The sequence below is a fragment of the Oryx dammah genome, unplaced genomic scaffold, assembly GCF_014754425.2.
Source record: "Oryx dammah isolate SB20612 unplaced genomic scaffold, SCBI_Odam_1.1 HiC_scaffold_3, whole genome shotgun sequence".
NCBI lineage: Eukaryota > Metazoa > Chordata > Mammalia > Artiodactyla > Bovidae > Oryx > Oryx dammah.
Genome location: NW_024070187.1, coordinates 33,392,634 through 33,406,924, shown reverse-complemented (window position 1 = coordinate 33,406,924; position 14,291 = coordinate 33,392,634). Strand labels below are relative to the sequence as shown.

At 36.7% G+C, this 14,291-nt stretch overlaps 1 protein-coding gene across 2 annotated transcripts in view; it reads left to right on the top strand.

Annotated features, from left to right (window-relative positions):
- CCSER1 (coiled-coil serine rich protein 1) overlaps positions 1–14,291 on the top strand; it is a 975,365-nt gene that overhangs the window by 608,642 nt on the left and 352,432 nt on the right. For both annotated transcript variants that reach the window (XM_040237849.1, XM_040237850.1), the window contains exon 7: positions 6,203–6,280. In XM_040237849.1, the coding sequence (XP_040093783.1) occupies positions 6,203–6,280 (78 nt within the window). The remainder of the gene's footprint in view (positions 1–6,202; positions 6,281–14,291) is intronic.

Genomic DNA, 14,291 nt, shown 5'->3' with positions numbered 1-14,291 from the left:
TTATATTGCTAATGAATATTTTAAATAAACTTTTTTTTAAATTTCAAAATTCTTTCAGATGAGTCGAACAGCTTGTCTGAAGAAAAGCTCTTCAGATGAGAGTAGAGAACTGTCATATACCCCTCATCCGGTTTCCTCTATTGTCATCATTCTCCCTTAGAAGAGTCTCTATCACAACCAAGAACCAATATTGATACATTCAGTTCAGTTCAGTTCAGTTCATTTCAGTCGCTCAGTTGTGTCCGACTCTTTGCGACCCCACGAATCGCAGCACGCCAGGCCTCCCTGTTCATCACCAACTCCCGGAGTTCACTCAGACTCACGTCCATCGAGTCAGTGATGCCATCCAGCCATCTCATCCTCTTTCATCCTAAATTCGGTATTTATTCAGCTGTCACCAGTTTTCCCCAATGTCCTTTGTGCTGTTTGAGGGTTTAATCCAAGCTGCTTCCTTGCATTTAGTCATCATGTCTCCATAGCAACATAATCTGTAGTAGTTCTTAATCTTTCCTTGACCATGAAAACCTTGACTTTGGTCAGATTTTTGCAGAATGTTTCTCAATTTGAGTTTGTACAGTGTTTTTCTCATGTTTAGACTGATATCATTGGAGGGGAAGATTGCAGAGGTAAAGTACTCCTCGGGAAAATCCTCTGGAAAAGGAAATGGCAACCCACTCCAGTGTTCTTGCCTGGAAAACCCCATGGATAGAGGAGCCTGGCAGGCTACAATCCATGGGGTCGCAAAGAGCCTGACACAACTGAGTGACTCCACTTTCTTGCACTTTCATCACATTGTATCATGCTATCTGTAGGCGATCTACAGGATGGTAACCTTGAGAACTTGGTTGAGCTAGTGTTTATCATGTTTCTCCCCTGAAAGTTTACCATTTCCCTTTTTCATTCTCTTCTCTTTGGAAATAAGTCTCTAAAGATAGCCTAAGGCTGGCTGTGATGATGAGCTCCATTTCTTGAAGAGGGGGAGGGAGTATCTGTATAAGTTATTTGGAATATTTCTGTAAAAAGGAGTCATCTCTTTTCCCCAGTTGTTTATGTATTCATTTATTTATATATAAATTCATGCTTTTTTGTTTTATGTTTTGATTATAATCTGTTACTATGCTGTTTACATTGTTGCTCAAATTGTTCCAGCTTTGGCATTTGGGTGCTCTCTGGTATTGGCTCATTTATCTCTTTGGCACGCTCCTTTCTTTTATCTTTTGAGCACTTTCTGGCACAAGTTGTTCATTCCTTGCCCCATCCCAGGAATCCCCTACTTCTGCAAGGAGCCCTGTTTCCCTCATTAGAAGAAATTAAAACCCAGGCACTCACATTAGTATAGAATTTTATATTTAAAATATGGCTTAATTGGAAAAATATTTTTAATACTTGTAAAATATTCTGTCATTTTCATGGATTAAAAAGTAACTCTAATTTATGAATCAATTAAAAGTATTTTAGAATTGAATTTTCATTTTTACGTTATTATACAAATGGCTGGCAGATTGCAAATTTTGTACACAAAGGATCGATAGTTAAGAAGTGACAGAATCACCTAAGAATATTTTATTTCTCTGTGTAAAAAGAAAGAATAGTATGTTTCTCAAAGCTATTACAATGAATTCATATTTGTATTTTGCAATAGTAGATAGAATAGTAGAATCTAAGAGAAGATGTAATGTTCAAGTTTCAACATTTTTTTTCTGATTTAGTAAGTATTAATGCTGTCCCTTATTCTTTACTTTCACTGTTTCTTTGATGGCAATATATTGCGTGCCAAAGCCCTCAAATGTATACTTTGGCCCTGGATAGTTGAGCAGTGACAGTTGAGTGGGATTACATTTATAATCAAACATTTTAAGCATTATTTATAATAATGGATGGACTTCCCAGATGGCGCAGTAGTAAAGAATCTACCTGCCAGTACAGGAGACACAAGGATACAGGTTCGATCCCTGGGTTAGGAAGATTCACCGGAATAGGAAATGGCAACCCACTCCAGGATTCTTGCTTGAAAAATTCCATGGACAGAGGAGCCTGGTGGGCTACAGTCCATGGGGTGACAAAGAGTCGTACATGACCGAGTGACTAAACACATCTGCACATAAAAATGCGTGTTAATACAATGGCATTTTTCCAAATTGTGATCTAAAATTTAGCCTGGAAAAACTGTTATTAACAAAAATAATTCCTTTCTTGCTCATTATTCATTGGGAAAAGACTGCCTAATGTGATTTAAAAATGCTATTCACTTTCTCATTTTTTAAAAATTAAGCATAACTTTGTATACTTTGTTTTCCCCCCCAACTGTAACTTTTAGTAATTCTGACATCAATGTTGATAGAGTAAGTACTAGATTGGTAGTCAAGAGTTGTTACCAGGATATATCAAAACTGAGGATTTAAAACACCAAATGTAACTTGAGAGTACTTTATTAATTTGTATTTAGATATAGAGTTGCATTGGTATTGCTGTCATTGAATGAAAGGGTAATTAATTAAAATATGAGGTATGGTTAAGAGGTATCTGAAGGATTTACTACAGTATTTTATCTAAAGGATGAATAGTTTGGAATGCCACCTATATTACAGATCACTGAAACACAAATGGGAAAGTAAACTGAAATTGAAGATATTTTTATCTTATTTTTTGCTGTGTGTTTCTCAACTTGATAATTAAGTGCAGTTTATCAGATGCTGTCATATAAGATTGATCTGCTTTTAAAACACATTTTCTTCAAGATTTCCTAAGAGCAATAGAATTAAAGTGTCACACTATAAGATGAATTTGAAAGTTAAAGCTAAAACAAAGTTTTCTCTAAGAATGACATTCAAATAATCGAGGTTACATGATGCATATTTTAGACTCTGCTTTCCATAATACTTAGAATGGCACATTTATTTCCGGGCAGTTGTGGGAGACCTTAACCCTAAAAGAAGTTAAACATGAAGCTTTATTTTCAGCTCATCTTAACCTTCATCTGATCCAGGCTTTCAGATTTTTCATAGCCAAATGTCGACTCTGTCTCCTGAATACCTGATTTTTAAAGACATAATACTTACTTATGATACGCAGAATATCAGTACTTTTAGGAAAATATCCGATAATTCAACTATATATGAACTGTGTTCTATCACTTGCTTAATTTGTCATGAAAAAGCTAATGATAGAGAAACAGCTTGAATTTTGTTTTTATGTTTCTGATAAAATGTTTCACTCATTTCTTATGTTAGAATTCTCCAGTAAGTTCATTACCAAGAAAGCTCTTTGTTTCTCCATTACATCATATGATCAAATAGTGGAAGTCATCAGTCCAGAATATTTCCTGATTTTGTGCTAATAAATGGCCAAGAAGCTCTGAATATATTTAGAAATTAGTAACTAACTCACCTCAGTTATCTGGTGCATGTATTTTCCAGTTTCCTTTAGTAGATTATTGTTCAGTTTTTATCTAATTTCCTCCTTTAGACACTGTAACCCAATGTTCAGGCTTATGTCAATTTCTAAAGAAAGTACATGTTATGTAAAAATATATATACACTGAGTATCTTGGTTCTTATCTTTATAGGTCATAGCCTTTTTATTTTCTGGACTTGATAGTCAGAAGTAATCCTACTTTAATGAATATTTAAAGTGTTTCAGTTTATTATATACCTGAATCAAATTAATTGAAAATGGTCTTTGAATAAAAAGAGCATCCTCAGCATCTATTCTTTGAGTGTGTTCTTGGAATTTGTCAGCCAAACTTGCCTACTTGTTCCCTTATCTCAAGGTTAATCATGTTTTGTTTTAATCTTTATGTAAGTTTCTTTCTCTATTTGTGTTCATCTGTATTTGGAAATGGAGCTAAAAAAATGTAGATGTGCATTCTTCCCCCAATGTTTTGTTTGCTTATCTACTTAAATGAAACAATTCCTCTGAGAGAATGAGTTAAAAGCATAGTAAAATAACTTCTACTGCTACCTATTATCAGTATCCTTTTATTGCTTTTAGGAAAAATGATGACAGGCCTCTAATCCAGAAGTTTTAATTGATTGCATTTTTTTAAAGGACTAAAAGAACAGCATTAGCAACATTCCAATAATTCTCTTATATATGTGTAAATCTTGTCCTTAAAGTTTTGTTTAGTTGGATATAAGAAAGTTTGTCAAGAGCTATGGATATAGGAATTTTTAAAATTTCATATTTCTTCATTTTATAGTTGTAAATTAATGGCAGATGTGCTTTTCATGATAAATTAAAAACTGGATATGTTAATTTAAATCTCCATAAAAGGAAAATAGAATGACACTTATTTGAAAATCAGCCTGAAAAGTGTTGAAATAGCACTATAGTGAACGATTATAGGTACAGGTTAACAATCAAAAAATGTAAGAATATATGTTAAGTGTAACACTGAGAAAGGCAATGCCAAAGAATGCTCAAACTACCACACAGTTGCACTCATCTCACATGCTAGTAAAGTAATGCTCAAAATTCTCCAAGCCAGGCTTCAACAATACGTGAACCGTGAACTTTCTGATGTTCAAGCTGGTTTTAGAAAAGGCAGAGGAAACAGAGATCAAATTGCCAACATCCACTGGATCATCGAAAAAGCAAGAGAGTTCCAGAAAAACATCTATTTCTGCTTTATTGACTATGCCAAAGCCTTTGACTGTGTGGATCATGATAAACTGTGGAAAATTCTGAAAGAGATGGAAATACCAGACCACCTGACCTGCGCCTCTTGAGAAACCTGTATGCAGGTCAGGAAGCAACAGTTAGAACTGGACATGGAACAACAGACTGGTTCCAGATAGAAAAAGGAGTATGTCAAGGCTGTATATTGTCACCCTGCTTATTTAACTTTTATGCAGAGTACATCATGAGAAACGCTGGGCTAGAGGAAGCACAAGCTGGAATGAAGATTGCCGGGAGAAATATCAATAACTTCAGATATGCAGATGACACCACCCTTATGGCAGAAAGTGAAGAGGAACTAGAAGCTTCTTGATGAAAGTGAAAGAGGAGAGTGAAAAAGTTGGCTTAAAGCTCAACATTCAGAAAATGAAGATCATGGCATCTGGCCCCATCACGTCATGGGAAATAGATGGGGAAACAGTGGAAACAGTGTCAGACTTTATTTTTGGGGGCTCCAAAATCACTACAGATGGTGACTGTAGCCATGAAATTAAAAGATGCTTACTCCTTGAAAGTCATGACCAACCTAGACTGCATATTAAAAAGCTGAGACATTACTTTGCCAACAAAGGTCCGTCTAGACAAGGCTATGGTTTCTCCAGTGGTCTTGTACGGATGTGAGAGTTGAACTATAAAGAAAGCTGAGTGCCGAAGAATTGATCCTTTTGAACTGTGGTGTTGGAGAAGACTCTTGAGAGTCCCTTGGGCTGCAAGGAGATCCAACCAGTCCATTCTGAAGGAGATCAGCCCTGGGATTTCTTTGGAAGGACTGATGCTAAAGCTGAAACTCCAGTACTTTGGCCACTTCATGCAAAGAGTTGACTCATTGGAAAAGACTCTGATGCTGGGAGGAGTTGGGGGCAGGAGGAGAAGGGGATGACCGAGGATGAGATGGTTGGATGGCATCACTGACTCGATGGACATGAGTCAGAGTGAACTCCAGGAGTTGGTGATGGACAGGGAGGCCTGGTGTGCTGTGATTCATGGGGTGGCAAAGAGTCGGACACGACTGAGTGACTGAACTGAACTGAACTGAACACTGGATACCATCCTAACATAAAAGATGATTTTCACATTTAATAAAATGAAATGCAAATTGAAAAGTGATCATTTGATTAATTTCTTAGATAACTATTTCTAAATTAAAAACATTTCATTTTACAATAATTATTTTAAATTTTCTACAGCCAATTTGACTTTACTAGCTAAGCTGCTTCCCTGGTGGCTCAGATGGTAAAAAATTCATCTGCAATGCAGGAAACCTGGTTTCAATCCCTGCGTTAGGAAGATCCCCTGGAAGAGGGCATGACAATCCACTCCAGTATTCTTGCCTGGAGAACCCCATGGACAGAGGAGCCTGGTGGGCTATAGTCCAGGGGGACGCAGAGTCAGACACGACTGAGAAACTAAGCACATTTTTACTTATTTGTTTTTTTGTTTTAATAAGAAGAGTTAAATTCTAAATTAGGAATAATAAAAATGGCTATAAAAATACCTCTTTAATTTAATTTTGTTTTTCTTATAGAGTGCAGATATGAGCCCAGCAAGTAGCACCACTTCACTTCCAGTTAGTCCTCTCGCTGAAGAGCCTTTGCCTTTTAAGGTAAAAATAAATTTTAAAATGTTTTAAAAATTATTCACAATATTTTTAGGATCTTCAAAATGTATTTATTTTGCCATGTAAAATAGGTAGTTCAGGCATAGATGGTGAGGTTAACTGCTTTAACTTGTAAGGATATTGTTTCAGATGTTAAAATTTTGTTGTTTTGTCTGTTGTCATTCTAGTTGCTAAATAAAGGTAAATATTTTGAATAGAAATTGATATTTTATATAGCACTTTGTCTTGAATGTAAGAGACAATGATTTCATTATAATAGTTTGATGTCATATGAATTATAGGTTTCAAATCTTTTATTTATATTAAGCAATAAGTTTGGAATGAACTATTCAGCACTTATCCAGTGGTTAAATTAGCTGGTTTCATTAGCTGGTTAAATTTTCATTGATGACTTAGGTCATAATTAATTAATTGTGTATCCTTTAAAGACTAATGGTCAAATCAAAAATTAAAATATAGAATCATTCCTCTAAACGCTGCATTTTAAAAATAATGCTAAACATGGTTAGAGAATTCTTCAGTTTGGTAGTCTATATACATTAAAAATATAAAGTCATCTTCTTGTTTTGCTATTTAAGATTGTTTCTCTGTAAGCCAAAACTTGTAAATCAGCTATTTTAGATGTGTACTATAGATGTTTGGATTTCTTTAGGATTATTGTAAATAAAGGCACTCCTTAAGATCATGGGAAATTAAAAACAAAAAAACTTGAAAAGTTGGGATGATACTATTACTTAGGTGCAGTTGTTTTAGTTTGGTTTAAAGATGAGTCAACATACTTTTGACAATTTATTATAATGATTTGTATTTTATCACTAACTTCTCATTGTTTTTCATATGAAGACAAAATCTTATTTGACTTAATATTTCTCACACCTCATACAGTGACTGACATGGATTTCCAACTATAGTACTCAATATCTGCTGTTTTGTCAAAGTGAAATTAATAGGTTAAAAATTCCATTATAAGTCTTTGGTTTTCTAATTATAAATGCTTTGTTGTTTGATGGTAGATAATATAATTGTTAAAAGCTCATTTTACATCAGAGAATTGTTAGATAATGAATCATGTTCTGATTGTATCACTTATTGAGAATTATTTTATCATTTTACAACAAAAGCAGAAAATACTACTACTGTTTCAAAGTTTATTATTCCTTAATATTTTGTCTTATGGTTACGGGACAAAATTTATAGAAGAATTGTATTTTTAGCAAGTTTTTAATTGAATTCTCAAAGTGTCACTAGAAACCATTTTCTCTTTTTAATATATTGATAATGACTGCCCTCCTTAAAAATTAATCTATTTTTAATAGAAGTAAAAGGAAAGGTCAGCTATATTCCAAAATTTGCTGACATAAAGCTAATATAAATATAATTATTTTAGTTAGTTTCACTGACTGGTTCTAAGAGATCAAAATTTTCTTCATGTTAATGTGTATAAGTGGTTTTATATGCAATTAAAGTTTCAAAGTGCTTGTGATATATAATACTGGCTTTTGGTAACCAATATAATTACAGTACCACTTAATTCACTTCCTCTGTGAAAGGAATATTATTTATATTTTTAAAAGAATTTTATCAGACTGAAAAACACTGCACTAGTATTTTAAAAATATTCAAAATTAATGTTTCAAATTATAAAACTCCTGTACTTGCTTTTTAAAATTTTTATCTTATAAATTGTTGTCATATAAATGAATAATAGAATTCTTATGTATCCTTATTTAAACACAAAATATACAGAAATTATTTTGGTTATACTTAAGTAGCATAGTATGTTTTAATGGCAAACGAAATTTGTTGAAAACTAAAAACACACGACATTGAACTTTTCTAACAACTGTACCCCAAACAATTCTGCTATTGTATTTAATTTGTGTTGAAAACTTTAAACTTTTGATATTTGATCAACATGGTAACTAAAAAAAAAAAAAAAGATTGTTATATTCCCAAGAATAAAATGATACTAATCATCTTTAATCTTTTAGTTTTCTAAGACAGTGATTTTTATCACCCAACTCCATAACCATCTGCCTTGGTGTTAGACCAGAAAGGCTTCTGAAACCCTTGGTGGCTGGTTGAGAGACTTAAATTATACCTTTTCTCCAGGGATCTTGCTGACCCAGGGTTCCAAGGCAGGTCTCCTGCATTTCTGGTATTGCAGGCAGATTCTCTAACATCTGAGCCACCAGAGAAGTCCCAGTTTATCTCCTAAGAAGTTCAGTTCAGTCCTCAGTTGTGTCCGACTCTCTGCGACCCCATGAATCGCAGCACGCCAGGCCTCCCTGTCCATCACCAACTCCTAGAGTTCACCCAAACTCATGTCCATTGAGTCGGTGATGCCATCCAGCCATCTCATCCTCGGTCGTCTCCTTCTCCTCCTGCCCCCCAATCCCTCCCAGCATCAGAGTCTTTTCCAATGAGTCAACTCTTTGCATGAGGTGGCCAAAGTACTGGAGTTTCAGCTTCAGCATCATTCCTTCCAAAGAAATCCCAGGGCTGATCTCCTTCAGAATGGACTGGTTGGATCTCCTTGCAGTCCAAGGGACTCTCAAGAGTCTTCTCCAACATCACAGTTCAAAAGCATCAATTCTTCGGTGCTCAGCTTTCTTCACAGTCCAACTCTCACATCCATACATGACCACAGGAAAAACCATAGCCTTGACTAGATGGATCTTTGTTGGCAAAGTAACGTCTCTGCTTTTCAATATGCTATCTAGGTAGGTCATAACTTTCCTTCCAAGGAGTAAGCGTCTTTTAATTTCATGGCTGCAGTGACCATCTGCAGTGATTTTGGAGCCCCCAAAAATAAAGTCATTCACTGTTTCCACTGTTTCCCCATCTATTTCCCATGACGTGATGGGACCAGATGCCATGATCTTCATTTTCTGAATGTTGAGCTTTAAGCCAGCCTTTTCACTCTCCTCTTTCACTTTCATCAAGAGGCTTTTTAGTTCCTCCTCACTTTCTGCCATAAGGGTGGTGTCATCTGCATATCTGAGGTTACTGATATTTCTCCCGGCAATCTTGATTCCAGGTTGTGCTTCTTCCAGCCTGGCATATTCACATGATGTACTCTGCATATAAGTTAAATAAGCAGGGTGACACTATACAGCCTTGATGTACTCCTTTTCCTATTTGGAACCAGTCTGTTGTTCCATGTCCAGTTCTAACTGTTGCTTCCTGACCTACATATAGGTTTCTCAAGAGGCAGGTCAGGTGCTCTGGTATTCCCATCTCGCTCAGAATTTTCCACAGTCTATTGTGATCCACACAGTCAAAGGCTTTGGCATAGTCAATAAAGCAGAAATAGATGTTTTTCTGGAACTCTCTTGCTTTTTCGATGATCCAGTGGATGTTGGCAATTTGATCTCTGGTTCCTCTGCCTTTTCTAAAACCAGCTTCAACATCTGGAATTTCATGGTGGACATATTGTTGAAGCCTGGCTTGGAGAATTTTGAGCATTACTTTACTAGCATAGGAGATGAGTGCAATTGTCCAGGAGTCTGAGCATTCTTTGGCATTGCTTTTCTTTGGGACTGGAATGAAAACTGACCTTGTCCAGTCCTGTGGCCACTGCTGACTTTTCCCAATTTGCTGGCATATTGAGTGCAGCACTTTCACAGCATCATCTTTCAGGATTTGAAAGAGCTCAACTGGAATTCCATCACCTCCACTAGCTTTGTTCGTAGTGATGCTTTCTAAGGCCCACTTGACTTCACATTCCAGGATGTCTTGCTCTAGGTGAATGATCACACCATCGTGATTATCTGGGTCATGACATCTTTTTTGTACACTTCTTCTGTGTATTCTTGCCACCTCTTCTTAATATCTTCTGCTTCTGTTAGGTTCATACCATTTCTGTCCTTTATTGAGCCCATCTTTGCATGAAGTGTTCCCTTGGTATCTCTAATTTTCTTGCAGAGATCTCTAGTCTTTCCCATTCTGTTGTTTTCCTCTGTTTCTTTGCATTGATCGCTGAAGACGGCTTTCTTATCTCTTCTTGCTATTCTTTGGAACTCTGCATTCAGATGCTTATATCTTTCCTTTTTACCTCTGCCCTTCGCTTCTCTTCTTTTCTCAGCTATTTGTAAGGCCTCCCCAGACAGCCATTTTGCTTTTTGGCATTTCTTTTCCATGGGGATGGTCTTGATCCCTGTCTCCTGTACAGTGTCACGAACCTCCCTCCATAGTTCATCAGACACTCTATCTATCAGATATAGTGTCTTAAATCTATTTGTCACTTCCACTATATAATCATAAGAGATTTGATTTAGGTCATACCTGAATGGTCTAGCGGTTTTCCCTACTTTCTTCAATGTAAGTCTGAATTTAGTAATAAGGAGTTCATGACCTGAGCCACAGTCAGCTCCTGGTCTTGTTTTTGTTGACTGTAGGGAGCTTCTCCATCTTTCGCTGCAAAGAATATAATCAATCTGATTTCTGTATTGACCATCTGGTGATGTCCATGTGTAGAGTAATTACGTTAATAAAAGAAAGCATTCCATCTCTTTTCTTGGTCTATTTTGGAAGCACTCATACAACAGTTGGAGGAAGATATCCTGTTTGAGCTCAAGTGTTTATCAGGGTAAATGCTTTCCTTTGAATACTATCTTTAGAATGACATTCAGATTAAATTTTTTTTAACCCTACCATTTGATATAATGACAAATGATATGTTACATATTTTACAAATCCCAAATAATTGCCTTCCCATTAATATCTCTACCTGTGTTATTGAGTTGAATGTCAGATGAGAAGTTGGCTATCAATAGGAAGGTACCACAATAAGATCTACTAGATTAAAGGTAGTAGAAAACTGGTAGCATCCTGGTGACTTTCCCAAGGAGCCAAGAGAGGTAAATTATCTCCTTTGGAGATACAGCAATCAAAAATGACAATTAAATTTTGTTTGGGATCAGATGCTTCTTTCCCATAATAAAACTGTATTTTTCAGCACTTATTACTGTTAGAGTATATACTTCAATTTAATTTTCAAACAAAAACAGATCTTCTCTGAAAAATAATAGAAGCTCTTATATACTTACTTATGACTGTCTTCCCCTTACCATTGCTATGGTGTTTTGTTTGGCTCAGTCTTTCAGAAATTAGGAAAGTTTTTGCAAACATTCATCTATCTTCTCTTAATCACTTGCAATATCTGGGCACTCTGTGCCTTTTTTTTTTTTTTTCTTCCCCCAGATAGAACTGATTGATCAAAGATAAGTAGGGTTTCTCCAGGTGGACAAGGCACATGGATACCAGTTCACCACAGTCAACATTCCCTATTCACATCTGGCTATGAAAGAATTTGAGTGAATCCCTTTATAGAAAAAGATGTATATATAATTCACAAGCTTCCATATATACCACAAGTAATAACTCATAGATTTCTCAGTTTCCAGAGTCTAGGTTTTTATAACTGTGCAGACTACTCTTACAGACATACATTTGGAAACAAAGGACAAATGTGTAACCTCATTTTTAATAGTGTTAAAACATACGTATGTGCTGTGACACATGCCACTATATTGTTGTGGAAAGGCCAAGGGATAATTAATTTCACATGGGTGGGGATAATATTTTATCAAATAACAATAATAGAATCATAATAGTGCAAGATAATTAAGTGGTACTTGGTATGAGGAAAAATGGAGTAGACTGCTTATCTGTTCATTAAAAGTTTTATGTTTTTGTACAGAATAGCCAAACTGACGTTGTTAACTGTGATGTACCCATTCCATCCTGTCCTGCCTGTTTCCTCTGCCATTCTCCCTGATTTCTCTGATCTGCCTCCTCTCTTCCTATGTTGGCCTCAGTCAGAGATACCACACCCAAAATGCCTTGGGGTCACCAAATATTGCTATTCTTTAATAGGATGACACTGTTGACTTACTTGTATATACACAGTTATTAACAGCCTCAATCCATTCCTGAAACTAATCTTCTTAAAGCTGCATGTGTGCTAAGTTGCTTCAGTCATGTCCAACTCTGCAACTCTGTGGATTGTAGCCTACCAGGCTCCTCTGTCTGTGAGATTCTTCAGGCACGCATACCAGAGTGAGTTGCCATTTCCTACTTCAAGGGATCTTCCCAACCCAGGGACTGAACCACATCTTTTGTATCTCCTGCATTGGCAAGCAGTTTCCTTATCACTGTGCCACCTGGTGACCCCTCCATTAATAGTACACTTGAGCATGGGCCAGGCAGGTTCTTCTTGCCAGTCACTTTCATCACATTTTTGTTGTTGTTGTTCTCACAGATTTTACTTATTTGTTTATTTAGTTATGGCTGTGCTAGGCCTTTATTTGGGGAAGGCAATGGCACCCCACTCCAGTACTCTTGCCTGGAAAACCCCATGGATGGAGGAGCCTGGTAGGCTGCAGTCCATGGGGTCTCTAAGAGTCGGACACAACTGAGCAACTTCACTTTGACTTTTCACTTTCATGCATTGGAGAAGGAAATGGCAACCCACTCCAGTGTTCTTGCTTGGAGAATCCCAGGGATGAGGGAGCCTGATGGGCTGCCGTCTATGGGGTTCCACAGAGTCGGACACAACTGACGTGACTTAGCAGCATTAGCAGCAGCAGGTCTTCATTGCTGCGTGCAGACTTTCTCTCATTGCAGTATATGGCCTTCTCAGTACAGTGGCTTCTCTTGTTTTAGAACACAGGCTCTAGGGCCTGTGAGCTTCAGTAGCTGTAACACATGGGCCTACGAGTTACAGCTCCCAGTCTCTAGAGTGTGGGCTCCGTGGTTGTGATGCATGGACTCTGCTACCCAGTGGCATGTGGAATCTTCTTGGACCAGGATCAAACCTGCACCCCCTCCTTTGACAGGTAGACTCTGAAGCACTGGATCACAAGGGAGCTCCATCACATATTTTTAAATTTATTTCTTCTTCAATAAGGCCTGATATCTACATTATAATGCCTTTTATTCCAGAAAACATCTTTTCTTTGATTAGATAAATTAGAAACAGGTATTATTATCTTCCCTTATCCTCTCATCCTTATCCTATAGTCAACAGGAAAGGAACACATTCAACTCACCTTCTCATTAGATGTTGTTTCAAAAGTATGCCAAGAATATCCTCCATGCACTAGTTTCAAAGTCTGAAAACAGGAATAAACCATTGCTTTCTTGACCCATTGACTGCTGCTTCTCTGTGACACTGCATTCCTGGCATATGTAAAGTGGTTGGGTATCCAGTGCCTAGAATGAACAGTGGAACCAGCCTCCTTAAATTCTAACCATCGTTCCTGGTAGCTGACAGGAATGGAATGAATGGAACTGAGGTTTTACATGTCTAATGGAACTGAGGTTTTACATGTTGTTTGCCTCATCTAAACAACAAATAAAACAAAAATACAAACTCAGTCATCAGCAAACAGGATTAGCACCTCACTCAGCCTTGCTCATCAGAGGGAAAAACAAACAAAAACTCAGCACAAATCTCACTCCATAGGAAGCTTACACAAACCACTGGACCAAACTTAGGAGAGCAGAAAACAAAAAGAAGAAAGAATTCAACCATGAAGGCTGAGAATATGAGACCTCAAACACAATAAATTTAAAAACAAAATAATGAAAAGGCAGAGAAATACTACACAAATGAAGGAACAAACTAGAAACACAGAAGTCCAAATAAGTGAAGAAGAAATAGGCAAGATACCTGAAAGAATTCAGAATAATGTTAGTAAAGATGGTCAAAAACCTTGAAAACAAAATAGAGAAAATGCAAGAATCAATTAACAAAGACCTAGAAGAATTAAAGAATAAATATGCACAAACAGCACAATTTCATGAACAGTATGAAAAGGTAAAAAGATAGGACACTGAAAGGTAAACTCCCCAAGTAGGTAGGTACCCAGTATGCTACTGGAGATCAGTGGAGAAATAACTCCAGAGAGGATGAAGACAGGGAGCCAAAGCAGAAGCAACACCCAGTTGTGGGTGTGACTGGTGATGGAAGTAAAGTCCGATGCTGTAA